This window comes from Opisthorchis viverrini, assembly GCF_000715545.1.
Source record: "Opisthorchis viverrini unplaced genomic scaffold opera_v5_228, whole genome shotgun sequence".
In the NCBI taxonomy this organism is placed as follows: domain Eukaryota; kingdom Metazoa; phylum Platyhelminthes; class Trematoda; order Opisthorchiida; family Opisthorchiidae; genus Opisthorchis; species Opisthorchis viverrini.
Window position 1 is genome coordinate 727,568 of NW_008751882.1, and position 14,256 is coordinate 741,823.

The following is a 14,256-nucleotide window of genomic DNA, read 5'->3' on the forward strand; positions in this document are numbered from 1 at the left end:
CCAGGAGACTGTGTTCGTCAGACCTCTAACCATTGACCAACCTGGTATGAGAGACTCTGTGAGTGTCGCGCGGACACCCCCCAGTATAGCTCAGTGGGTCGCCGAGGCACACAAACCGCCACACCACGATAAGGTCCAGTCTCTTCGTGACGGAGCGAAATAAGTACTTCAGAGGACATCATTATGTGTTTTGTGCGGACAGGTAAGAAGCAAGTGGTAAATTAACATAGTGTCGCTCGTCTGGCACAGCCGCTATAGAAGTGCACTTCGTTTTCTCCAGCCGCCATAATAGAAGCAGATACCAACGGAAAGCGACCAGGTGTGTACATTGATATGTCACGTGTACCACATGTGCATGCAAGCGCCTTGAAACTAAGGAAGGAGTGTCGGCTGGATAAACTTGCGCATCGAAGCAACTGCCTTTCAAGTCTTTCAGTGAAAACAAAGTTGGATGGAGTCACTGCATCAGGAGTGATGCCCAACTGCCATGGCACCCGAAGGAAGCCGAGAAACTGCCAGGTTGTCCAGGAGCAGTCGAAATGGGTTCGAATCACGAAGCTCCCGGTCAGTATGTTTGAACTTTAACCAGTGAGCAATCTCGAACTCAGTTGGCAAACAGCAGGCAAAAAATTCATGAAAAGCAGACTACTCACATCAGCAGCAATGCTGACGCTGATAATTTACAACGGTACAACTTTAAACCCCATTTAGTTCCCACATTTTCTAAAATCCTAATGGAATGGAACAAATGAAACGTTTAAGGGACCTATTTCCTTGTACTGTGGACTGTCTACACCCACTCAAGCAATCTGGACTGCACGCATCCACTGACATCCATTATACTCCACATCATTCATCTCGCCGGGCAAATATAGCTCAAATGGGTCCCATCCTGATAAAGAGGTCGCATTAACAGCACCCAGATGTTCCATCACCTCGTGCATACCCTCCTACCAAGTCACATGCTGTCCAACTGTGCAGTTTGAACCAATCTGAAGAAGGCACCAAAGACAATGACGACATGCGTAACAAAAGTACATGTGCACAGAACTACGCGTCCCCAAGGTCACCATCGGTAGCACACGTTCTGGAAATCGGGTGCGTTGGCGGAGTTTACCAAACACGCCTTGGCAGCATGCGACCAGCTGAGTGGGTGTGAAAGTGGTCACGACATCGCCATTGGCTGGAAAGAACGGACAAGCGAATAACCATAATTGACCACTTAGCCCTCCTTTATATCTACGTAGAAGCGCTGTATATCGGACCTGGAAGTACAGCCGTGTCCCGGGTTTTCCGTCTTCTCCTTATCGCGTAGTCTGGCGGTATCAGTTCCGGAGTAATCGATAGACGGCCGCCCACGACACGACAGTCATCCATTATTTACAAGATGTATGTTCTGTTGAATTGGCAAAACGGGTAGTAACAGAAAGTCATGTAGGGTCAGCGGTAATAAACAAGGAGCTCACAAGCAAAGCTCCCACTCAAAATTTCACACGGGGGTATCTCTGCAACCAAGCGACAGCAACAATTATATAAGCTGACATCGTAATTAAGCTGTCGTGCTAACATGCCGAATTCCTGCATCGAACCGACAAATAGGCTGATGAAAACTCGGGGACTACACCTTTCTGATGAGCTCTGAGAAGATCAAAACCGAGTCTAGACTGTAGGAGGGTTCTCAGCGACTTCGTAAGTAGTGTGCTGTGTCCAACCATGCACGTAAACATTCAATATACCATATCGACTGAGCAGCCTTTTGAAACCCATTTAGTTTCAGACTACCATGAGCGAGAGTTTGGGTCAAATCTTCTGAGTGAGTGTATTCGCCAACTGGACATCAAACTGTTTAATGTTTTGAACAGTACGATACAACTTGCTATTTTAGCGGCCAGCATATAAATTGGAGAGTATTTTTATATTCCTCCGTTCCCACACCGTTCAGATGTTTGTCGAAGTCATGGTTCTGGTGAGCAGTTTTACTGCAGGCTCAGTCGCTTAAGTGTCCGACAAGTGACCAGGTGTGTATACGTATCGATCAAAATGTTCTTAGTGGGTTCCATAACTATTGTATTGGAGGGCTCAAAATGCAGTTGGAAACGATGTACAATTTCAGGGCTCACTTGGTAAGCCACCTTGAAAATTTTTACAGTTCAATACAAGAATTTTTTCACGGAGTTTACTCAACTCTACAGTTCAATACAATTTAAACGTTTGCAAGAATTTTTTCACGGAGTTTACTCAACTCCTAATCGACAGATGGCTATTTCTGACTTGTTGGAGCTCAGCACTGCATGGTCGTTGGCTTGTTCGCTGAGCTGGGCAGTTTGGTTGCAAACGTTTCATCACCAATCTAGGTGACATCATCAGTGCGTTATTGGGGAGCTTAGTGGTGCGCAGCGGTGGGTTGGTGATTATGCGCTGAGTAGTGTTACGTGTGTGTTAATATACGTGCTGCTAGCAGGGGATGTCCTTTGATCGCGACTAGTTGTTCGGTCGGGCGGTTCCATTGGTTGCTCCGTTGTCCTGTGTCGCCGATGCCCAAGTAACCTTTGAGCTTGGCATCCCCTGCCGTCGTAATCTGGTCGATACTGGAGTGGCCTTTGTCCTTTCGAGTCCCGGCTTGTGACCTTTATTGATTTGACTCCAAGGAGTTCCTTGTTTCTTTGCGAATCCAATATTCGATCCTCCTTGAGTGTTCCGGTTGAGATGTTGGTCTTTTGTACGTAGGGCTGCGTAAATTGGACCCAGTTCGATGAACCGATCGTTCGAATCTGCCGTAGAGTACCAAGCTTCCAGAAATTCTTGTCCGTGTCTTGTGTCTCCGTATGCCAAAATTTTCGCGTTTTCCGGATTGAATTTGTGGCCTTCTTGGTCTTCGTGTATGGATGTCAAGGACAGGGGGTCTTGTCTCCTGACGGTCGCGTTGTGTTCTTTTACTCATGTACATAGTCTCCTCCCAGTTTGTCCGACGTAGAATTTGTTGTAGTTGTTGCAGTCAATTTGGTATATCACATTGTTCCTCTTGGTTTTGCCCCGGTCTAGAGGTTAATTTTCTTAGAGTGGCATTCAGTTTATGGGCCACGAAGATTCCTTTTTATTGTTCACAAACGAATACGTTCGCCCCCCTATGTTCGACCTTCCACCGCCGGAGAGAGTTGCAACAATTGGCATGGAATTAAATGCAGCTTACAGTAACCGAATTTACTTACTTTGGAAGAGTCGCCAGACTGGCAAAATCTTCGGCTCTGGATAGTTTGTTGTCGTCTAACTGAAGAACCTCCAGCATTGGGAAGCGTTGCTTCACCGTTCTGCATGATATACGAATGGGGAACAGAGAGATAATAAACAATGCACTGGTGATAAAAAGTACCTGACTCAAACAGGAACAAACTCGGCCACGTTAGCAATCAAGATAGATTTTAATGGCTACAGTGCTTTCATCTTGAGTGGTACTCAGAAAGGCGAAAGTGACATTGTCATTCAAGTCTTACAGAGGGCAGTGGCATAGATACTGTGATCTGCTGATTCTCGTTTTAAGGATCCAGAACTATCTCAGGCAGCTAAGAGACCTTACAGACACTCAGACAAAGATGTGTACAAGATATGCAACTGGGCTACAACTGCATAAACCGGGGGACAAGTTACTCGGCTCAACGAACAAACCAAAGACCAAACTGGGATGACAGTGGTCTCAATTTGATAGTAATGTCTAATGTCGGGGGAAGGTAAATCGAACTGTATGCGTGGCTTTGAAAGGTGTTTAGTGGCGGTTCAAAAGTACATTCATTCTAAGAGTACGAATCCTTCACACACCATTTGTCAGAGTATACATGATCCCAGACATGAGATCATAAACCGAAGAGGTTGTTCGGTCTGTTAAAGCTACTTCAAGAGAAGTTGGAAGAAACAAGTAGTTGGGACACCGAGGATACTTATTTTTGACCAAGACAAAGGCGCTTTGGGTTATACCTCCCATTAGGAGAACCAGCTCCGAACGTGAAGGGACCATATAACAGCCAATGGAATGACCGCTTTCGTTGGGACAGATTTCATTGATTGTTCTTCACTCACCCTTGACAGATGGGTTGTAATCTTGTACGCGACAGTGATCAATAGATCAGCCGCTTCGCACTTTCGTTGACTTCTTCTGGTTTGTTCAAGCGCACCAGGTGATCAGGCGGTTAACCAGACCGGGGTTCACGGTAATAAGAAGGCATTAAGGAGACTGTGGTCCACAACATCTTCTAAATCGATTGTCCCCTAATCTATTTCAAACATTTTTTAAAATTCTATCTTGTCTCAGTAACGACCATGTCTTTCTGACTGCTCTCAAGTAGTCTAATTTCCAGACGGACTACCCTTGCAAAGTGCACTGGATGATCTACCGTGCTATTCAAAAGAGATTTCAAGTGATCAGCATCACCTTGATAGCACGTAGCTCAGGAGATTAGGTCACTGACAAAACCCTACCAGCTGTTTAGTCGGAGTCTACAGGTGAAAGGAAAAAGGCCTCCGCTGCAGAGTTGTTTATCAAAAAATGCCAACTGACCCGTTACAGACTATTGGACAGGGGAGCAAACGTTCACGTGCATCTTATTTTAAAAGACGGAACATCCATCTTCTCTTGAACGCGTCTTCTTAAATTTTTCTGGATATTCATTGACGGTTGCTCGAATCCAAGCAAATGCTGCAAAGCGGCTCCACAAATTCCTTTTCAAGAAGACGCAACGCGAATTTGCGAGAAGCAAACATACTACTCGCATGCCTCATCAGTAGTATCACTTTTATACAGGTATTCAGTGGATATGGTATCTCAACTAATCGTATACCAATCTAAAAACGACAAAATGAGTGGCTCTATATCTTGCCTAAGTTTCAAACTATTACCCGGGAGGTTGCGTGTTTGAAACTCCTCCTGAGATGTGCACTGGTGACGATGCAACAGCTGTACAGCATTTCAGCATAAATTGGTCTCCCCTACAGGGGAAATAAAAACGAGAAGTTCAGTGCATACAACATGCTATAGTAACAAGATAAGAGGTAGCGACCTGAGAACTTCTGGTCTCTACAAATCCCAGTTATTCGGAAATGTACAAAGAGCATTGACTACCACTCATGTACAAAGTACTTTTCGCTGTGATGAAACTCAGGATTGACCTCTGATCCTGCCAAACAACTGTCCAGTGTCACATCAGCAGAATTGTTCCTGAAAGCCAGGAACAGTGATTGGGTTCCCATTTTATCCACATATATGTCCAACGCGACGTTTGCTTTCCTAGTGTTCTTCGGGGCTGTTAGCTTAGTCGATCTAAGGTGCCTTCATTGAGTGCCAGCTATGAATAGGAGGCTGCCCAATGGCTGTGCATCGCTATTGCGATTGACAATCTGTCCATCCCCTTACTGTCCCAAAACTTCGCGACATGGCATTATGACCAGCATGCAAAAAAGACTTGCCGTTCTACGAATCCTTATTTGACAGGGGGATTCGACGACTGTTGTTGACACTGTAAAGATTCTTGGAACTTGGAAAGTTGGGATTCTGTCCTGAAAATGAGATCGCTTAAAGGACGAAAGCTCACCTGAACATTTCCGAATCTCTTAATATTATTAGCAATTTCTAAGTAGCTTGGAGCAAAGGCTACTTCACAAGTCGCATAGACTATTCGGCTGAGGAGTCGTCACTCGATGGAAAAATCAATATCTGACCACGTGATGTGAAACTTGTGAGTGAGTGAGGATGCATACTGTCTAACTGCGAGTTAACCAAGCTGCAGCTCGTGGCCGAAAGTTTTAGGTCTCAACTACCAGCACGGAGGGGCTCACAATTCCCTGGAGTTCCGTGAGATGCACACTACCGGTGTTCTCCAATAGGGATTAAACAACTGCTTCTCGGCTTTTCACTAAGTCAGGTCGGTTTTGCAATCCATAATGAGGGTGATAGAGTATCGTAACAATGGTGACCATGACAACCGAACAGTAGGCTTACTGGCCGGTCACAACTCAATGCCTACTCATGCCTTTCAATTTAATAAATACGCAACTATCCAGGACTGTAAATAAGAGATGAGTGAACCTGAAATGGCACAGCGGATCTTTCTCAGAGAAGCTCAGTCACTAATGCAAAAAGTGCATGTGCGAAAAGTTGAGCTTCGCCACTTTTTGCCAGCTCCAATTTAATGTACGCACACAACCTTGACCCATTTTTGGTGAAAACAATTCCTTATCCGCATCTAGGCCCATTTTGTGCAAAACTTTTCTTCGTTCAGATGTAGAACCTTAAATGAACTTTCTGATGCTTTCAACTCTCATTCATGACGAGGAGACGGCAATACGTTTTTTCCGAAGCCACGGAGTGATCCGTCAGCAACGTTTATGCAACAATCGCCACCAAATGACACTTTCAACTGTTTCTGACAGGTGAAGGTGTAATGCTCGACAGTGTCGGCAAAAAATCGGTCTTCGAAAGGGATCTTGACTGGAGTGGTCTAAGATGGAGTTCAGGACAGTAATTCTATTCATTTATTGCTGCTCCAAAAATTTGGTAAAAATCAAATTCTGCTCAGAGGTATTATCTATTATCCACATGACCACTGTTGACTGGACCAACTTTCTTCTCGAAGTTTGCGCCTGGCGGCTTTTGCAGACTCCAACAAGTTATCGGCGGCCCAGGTCTATACGTCGAGATCGATGAAACGCTAATATCTCACCGTAAAAAAGGCAGGGCAAGTCCTTCCCCAGCAGTGACTTTTCGGAAGGATCTGCCGGGAAACTAAAGAGGTGTTCATGTATGCAGTGCCAGATCTAACTGCGGCCACTTGGATGGACACAATCCAGGCCTGCGTCGCTCCCGGCTCAATCATCATATGCGATGTGTGGGCATCATACCAAGGAATCGAAACGATGATTGACATGAATTATACTCATGAAACGGTTAACTATATTGAAAACTTTGTGGATCCAACGACTGAAGCTCTCACCATCGAATCTCTTTGGCACGTCTACAAGATGCAGAATAAACGCCAATGCGACACACACCAATCTTTAGTGGACAACTTCTGTTTGGGAAGTGAATTTGTGCACTAATCAACCGAAAAGTTAGAAACTGCTTGCCACTGGCATAAAGAGACGTGTTTTATATACAGAGATTAAAATCATTGAAGGTTAAAATCATTTTTAAGGTTGCCGAAAGCTCTTCCACTGCTCCCGATCGGTTTCGGCCTTATTAAGTTTCATCGTCAGGTAGGCGCTATTCTCAAGTTTCCGTCAATCTCTCAGTTTTCTTGAATTCAACATGTACGAAATTAGAAAAGACATTCATTTGCACGGTAACTTGTTTTTTTTTCAACCGGGAAACTCGACCAAATCCCAGCCTAATCCCTCATTTATGAAGGGTGAAACCGGTCGTGAACTGTTGAGGAGTTTTAGTCAACCTTGTGAGTAGTGTCACTTCAAAAAAATATGCTGAAAGATTCGGAATATCGCGAAAGTGAAACACGAGGTGACCTTCGTGCTGCACATTCAATTGAAGGGTAGTATAAACGAGAGATTCAGCTGGAATTCAGTTGACTTTTCCGTTAGAACCAAATTGACATGCAAATGAGTGTATTCCTCGAAGTTGTGGATCCTTGAAAGTCATACTGACAGCAAACGTTTGTCGAACCAGGAAAGAAACTATACGCCAACTCCACAAGAAATATATATTCACAAGTAGCCAGGGAGTTCCCTTTCTACTAAGCGCTACTGCAGGCTACAGAAGATCCCTCACGCGAGAAGCGCATGATTTGATAGAGAAAATCCCTCTCACATTCAACTCGCGACAAAAGCGACTAGTTGCTCAAGGTCAAACCAGAGAGTAGGTGAATAGCTGAATTACTTCAGTTGTGACCAGTAAAAAGGGGACAGTTCTCCTTGGAGATGTCCCATCCCAACCACTGTTATAGCTGATTTGATGAGTGAACATTTTGACGGTCTACGGAAGCAGCTTCATGAAGCCAGCCAAAGCTGACAGTGGGAGAGATTTGGTAAGTTTTAAATATATGTATATGTATGATGGATGTAAAAGGCATGGTGTATCACGTATGATGGATGTATGCTGTATGATCTATACTTACAGACATGGAAATCAACATGTCAGAGTGATCGATTTCCAGTTTGTGAAGTTTTTCTCATCGGTATTCAGTGCTATTGTAGATTAACCATGATTCACTTGATCGACCTATCGACACCGAAATAACGAACGGCCTAGTGATCGTAGTGTTTAGAGATACAGAGTTATCCCGCTTAGGTAACTTTTGGTCAAATAAATAGTCACCGGGGTTCTGTGAAGACCGATGAGTAGTGAGGATAAAAACCTGGCTGTCCGCGGGTAGTCAAGTGCCCCAGCAACTTGTTAGGTCATCTGCAGACGTCGCGTTTCAGGTGTCCCGTTCCTGACATTCCTGTCATACCGCCAACTACACAGCGTGAACCACGCTTCAAGTAAGAAATCCAAAGGAAACATGGTAGTTTTCTGAGTAGAACTCACCCATCTTCCTTCAGTTTGGGCTCAGCCAGATCAGGAGGTAAACGGCTGATCCCGTTTCCTGTCAGTGAAAGCCACGACAAATTGGGAAGTAGTCCCAACTGAAGCAGAGCAGATCCTTCCAGAAAGTTGAAGGACAGATCCAAATGCTACATGGGTAGATAAAAACGGTCTTTTATTCATCGCTCATTTTCATATCATTATGCATGGGGTTTTGAAATACCTTTGAATGAATCTCTCGTCAATGTGTGACAAAACGGCCACCACAGAGCTCAGGCCGGTCGACAGTGAAGGTATCAAGTTGCAGTTCGGTAAAAATCCAGTGCCCATCTCGTTTTGTTTGGAGGTCATCAGGTAACCTCAACCCCGGCAGAATGAAACAGTCGTTGAGGACTGATGGGGATCTTGGAGAAAGTGTGGATCATCCAGTACTTAGAAGCAAACCGTTCGCCTGCAGATCTAAAAATGGGCGAAAACTGGTTGTCTGAAATGTGTTTGGCAAATTTTATGTGTTATATTTGTCCGTCCTTCATGAGGTATGATTCAAATGTGGCGTTTCTGTTGTCCGCACGCACTCTGAGTCCGTTGATGATCTCTTTCAAGGGTATACTTGGTAAAAAACACCGCACCTTGGATCAGTGTTTCTAGCGCGACATTTGAACGATAGAAGGTTACTTTTATCGATAAGAAGAAACCTAAGGCTGGACAAAAAGCGGAGCTATTGGAAACGAATGAACTAGAATCGTTGATATACTACTCGTGTGGTTGCTGAAATCTCCGACAACCGATTCCGCTATTCTTGGGGCTCATCAGGTAGACACAATCCGCGAGTTTCCGGCGATCTTGTATTGCACCAGAGCCCAATTCGCACGAAATTCGACTTATACCACAATGTGAAAACCTCTGTGTATTTTTATACGTGCGGCGATCATTTGCACCCCACGTCGTTTCGTTCCAGACTTTTCACTTGTCTAAAAGTGCGTTAGAAGAATGGTTCAATTCTTGGTTAGGAGGCTACTTTGCCAACAAAGCCGGAACAGAGAAAGATTGTCGCAGCAATCACAACCCCTATCAGTGGCAACTGCGGTTAATCATCAGTTGAAGCACCCGGAAGTGGAAGATTAACGAACAAGAGCCGCCCGAAACACATCTGAAACTTCTCCAACCCATCAATTCAAAATTTTGGCAAGCACGCTAGCCGACAATAGTCGTTAATTGACACTCTGCACTGATCTAGTGTGATAATCTACAGAGGACCTACTGATTGGTTCCCCGTCTGTCTTATAACCTGGCCAATTTGGTGACCTGTTCAATTAGCTTCATGAAGGTTTTGTGTCAAAAGCGAAACGTTGTCCAGACAAAGACTACCGATTGTTTGCCATGGTCTTCTGAAACGAGGAATTATCGTGTTTCAAGAACATCTCCGAAAGGACTGCAAGACATTTACAACAAAGCTGAATAACAGTTGCCTTTAAACCAGTAAACATGTTGCGATGAGCCATCTCGAAACCAAAGGGAAGAACGGACTCAGTGCAGAAGACAAAGGAGATCAAAAAAACTTCCGTGTAACAGCTGCGACAAACACCGGGGTGGACAGAATGGAAGGAGTCTTACAACACAGGTTGTTTTGCACCTTAGCGCGTCTATTTTGAAAACATTAGTCTGGTCGGGGTTTTCGCCAGGCTCAAGTGAACTAAAGCGAACCATCTGATCCGGGAAAACTCTCATCTAGCTTCTACCCACTAAACAATGAAAAATGCTTAATGAAAGGGATTTGAACATATGGTGGGTGGGTGTTTCTCACTGTATACACTAATCACCCTACCGGAGAGCAAGGTTCACCGACGTGGGTTGCAGGAGCATGCGATTCCACCGGTAGCAAAGCTTCATCATGCGTGTGTTCTTTCATAGTGGAACCTTTATTGCTTGAAAGTCAAAGATATCACTGGTGAGCCCAAAGAAGTTTGAAACCAGTTCTGGGCTGACAAAGAGTTTTCAGTGTCACGCCTGGACAACAACCTATTGCGATATCTCAAATATCGTACCAGGTAAAACATGAGGCGACCTGGTGCGGCACACTCAGTTGCTTAAAAACATCATAAACGAGAAATCCACTTGGGTTCCAGGCGACTCTACAGTAAAAACCAAATCGGTACGCAGTGTATAAGTAGAAGTCTTTGTTCGATCCTTGGTTTACAGTCCTTAAACAGGCAGCTCTTGGTCACCGAAACATTAGGCTAAGACGCCAGTCCATTCCGTGGGGTGCTTCATGAATGTTACCCAGTGGATAACCCAAACACGGTGCCCGCTTTATTGAGCTTCGAAAAAGTCACATATGGTCCGGAAGTTACCAGTATATTGTGACAGACAAATAATATTTAAGTTCAATATTCTCACCTGTATGTGTTCATCGTAAAAACAGATAAATGCTAAAACAGATTACGCTCCTACGCTCATCAATAGTTGAGCGTCAAAACAATTGTATGATTTCGATGCACAGTTCGAAGAAAACCGCAAGCTCAGACATCAGGTTTTCCACATCAAACAATCTCACCTCCACTAACGCATTACATTTCAAGAGGTGAAAAAGAAGATAATTTTAACCCAGTTATGAAATTCGTCGCTTTCTGACTGGGTCATCCTGACTGGAGATACCTCCTACGGAGGGTTTATGAACCGTTCACCGAAAAAGTTGATCTCAAAAGTTCACTGCTTTAAAATGCAGCCAGCTACATAGTGTTAAAAGCATGTTCAAAACACTAAACGTGTGAACTCCAGCGGCACAATCAGCCAGAGAGAAAAACAACCTTGACGGCCTGTTACATGATTCTAGCACCAAGTGGAGACTGAGCTACCTTCATTGGTTAGCCCGTAACCAATATGGTGCTGCGTGTGTGGTCTTAAAAGGACATCGGCAATGCTGAGGCTTGAAACACTGCACCCCACGTGAACACAAGGTAAAAACCAAAACAGGGCTTCGTCAATCGCATCAGCTGTAACATGGTCAGACAACACAAAACGAATGCTGTCAAGCCTCTTGCGTATAGGTTAGAAGCAAGGTTGAGTGAAATTCATTTATCGAAGAAACCGGGGTAGTTTTAACGTGGCCGCTAAACACTTTGGAGGATAGAGTGGTCGTCTGTGGCAAGTAATCAATAAAACCCTAATGTGAACGACTGACTTTTTGTTTTTCCGTTTTTGACTACCTGTTGGTGCGCTAAACCTTGGCAGATACATCCGTTGTTTCCTGCAGGAGATGAGACCACACTACAACTCTAGGCAATCTAAAGTGTGCTCATTCAAAACTTGTGATTACAAGGGGCGGGATTTATTTAAATGATCGAAAACTACTCATAAGTGGTCAATTTAGGCCAGTTTTCGAGAAAAAAACTGATTATTCGCCTTCTACTAGTCCCACCTTGCATTAATCAAGACGTAAACCGGTCGACCGAGTTTTGTCTGCCCCAGAAAAACGTTTATCTAGAGCATAGGTTACCCAGATAGAGAAACCAACTATTGAAAATGAACCAACGTGATCTGTTCTGGAAGGAATTACATCGTTGAAAGAATTTTCATTGTGTGCTTTTTGAGTGTGTTCTCAGTGCAGAATGAAAATGTTAGTCCTAGCATGTTATCCATTGTATACAATGACCAAGTAAGCTGCGAGCAAAAAGCTCCAGAATTCAACAGACATTCCCAATATGCATGATCATCATCATCGACTGCGTGACATCAATGTTCAACACAGGTGCTTCACTGCCGTACAACCATGATTTACTTGAAAATCTTGTTGTGAAGAAAAGAATGAAAGGTGGACAGCGAATGGACTTAGTGCTAGCTCACTATAATCATTCTGAGGTGTCTACACCTCCAGACACTCATTCAGGCAATCTGGATAGAAACTGGTAACAAAAACGCTACATATGCAGCAAGTTATGATAACTTTTCAGGTGTTGCAGTGTGCAATTTTCATATTTATACTGTATTTAATGACATAAGGTTTCACAATTGTATCACCGCAATTATTCGCTTATGATTGGTCACTTGAACCCTCTACAACACAAAGCAATCTCTCCGAAGAGACCATAAAGGTGGATATCTCCGGCATGGCAGCCCAAGTGAAAATATTTCTCATGGTTATTAGGAAAAAAGCTCTAATAAAGCCATTTTGGTACCTGCTGACGTGTGAAATACGGCAACGAGTTATACAGCAATACCTCTTTTTTTGGAAAGAATTTGTGTACGTGGGACAGCTGTGTCCATCGTTGCTGGGCAGCAGACATGAGTTGGAAGGAGAATCTCATTTGATCTAAAGGTGCGCGACTGAGAAGTGTTCTGCCTTGAGGAAAGACATGTGTACATTGTGTCTGACCTTGTTCCCATTAGCGTAAGGTAGCGCGAAATCAAACTCGGTTGTAACAGACTCACCCTAAGGTTTCCAAATCCATCCGGCCATGGAGAGAGGGTATAAATTTGATTCAGTGAAAGGTTAAGCACCTCCAGCGATTTCAGGCTGTGAAACATGCCTTCATTACAATCAAGATGGTGTGGCCAGATTTACCCATAGATAACACGTTAGTTGACGCATTAATCACGTCGGCAGAAGCTAAAACGAATTGGTCTTGCTCCCACAGGTCCAGTAAATTCCTGCACGAAATATCGACCGTGCGTAAATTTGCTTCTGTCATGGCAGGTTGATTCACCTATGAAGTATATAGGCTAAAACAATAGAATACAATTTGGGTGAGTTTTTCAATCTTGAGTTAAGAGGATGAGGAAGTTCACTCCAAAAACCTGGAGGAATGCGACAGAATGATATCACTGGTCATCTCTTTTGGTAATGTGACCAAGGTTTTCAGTAAAGAACATCGCCCAGCAAAGAGCGGTATAGCGTTTGTTCAAACCTTCAATGAACTGAGGAACTGATTTAACTGTGAGCGCGAGGTTGTAAAGAGAGAAACTCAAACAGTCATCCATATTAACGAACCACATCGGTATAGACGCGCTTTAAACCCTGAGAAGATTTTAGATGACGGGTTCCTTGCTCCTGAACCTTATCATTTGGCCACAAGTAGCCACTAAGCACTTAGAGAGAACGTAACATCATCACCTGGTCACAAATTTGGCGTCACGTTTATTCGACCATAGACTGACAGTTTTTCAGCTAAGAATGGTTATTTTCTGAGAAGAACGCTGACAGACTATGAATTACTTATTCCGTTATTCTATTGGAAATAAATTGACGCCCCGTAGATAAGTTTGTTACACTTTATGTCAGTCCAAGGAGCTCACCACTCATTTTGGCGTCCTGATTATTTTGGCATCAGCCTCTCAGAAGCCCGAAACTAATTTTTTATAGGACCGTACCATACATTGCAACTGAAAAGTCCCAAACGAATAAAAAAATTTATCCAAAAGCTCAGTGTAACGAAACAAACATCCCAGATTGAAAGTAGATTCCGGAAAATAAAGCCGACGAAAAAAACAGATTTTTCCAAAGGCTTCCACCGAAGAGTATGAAGGTCATCACAGTTCCAGAAAGTAAGGATACTGGTGTAGTTTACTGTTTGAATTTACAAAAAATAATCCAAACCAATAGCTCATTTATTGGTTGTTGATCAGATGGCTGTTGATCTGTTCGCCGAGCTTGGCAATTGGCTTGCAAACGTTTCGTCACCATACGAGGAGACATCATCAGTGCGCAGTTGGGTGGGTACTTCTTCCTTGCCTGCGTG

At 43.8% G+C, this 14,256-nt stretch overlaps 2 protein-coding genes across 2 annotated transcripts in view; one reads left to right on the forward strand and one right to left on the reverse strand.

Annotated features, from left to right (window-relative positions):
• The window catches only part of T265_08577 (hypothetical protein), a gene marked incomplete at both ends in the record, with an annotated part of 8,627 nt that extends 8,464 nt beyond the window's left edge, over positions 1-163 (forward strand). The window contains one exon of the mRNA XM_009174422.1: positions 22-163. Within this exon, the coding sequence (XP_009172686.1) occupies positions 22-163 (142 nt within the window). The remainder of the gene's footprint in view (positions 1-21) is intronic.
• T265_08575 (hypothetical protein) overlaps positions 1-8,568 on the reverse strand; it is a gene marked incomplete at both ends in the record, with an annotated part of 35,057 nt that extends 26,489 nt beyond the window's left edge. The window contains 2 exons of the mRNA XM_009174420.1: positions 3,210-3,308; positions 8,525-8,568. Of these exons, the coding sequence (XP_009172684.1) occupies positions 3,210-3,286 (77 nt within the window). The remainder of the gene's footprint in view (positions 1-3,209; positions 3,309-8,524) is intronic.
• Positions 8,569-14,256: the final 5,688 nt, after the last annotated feature.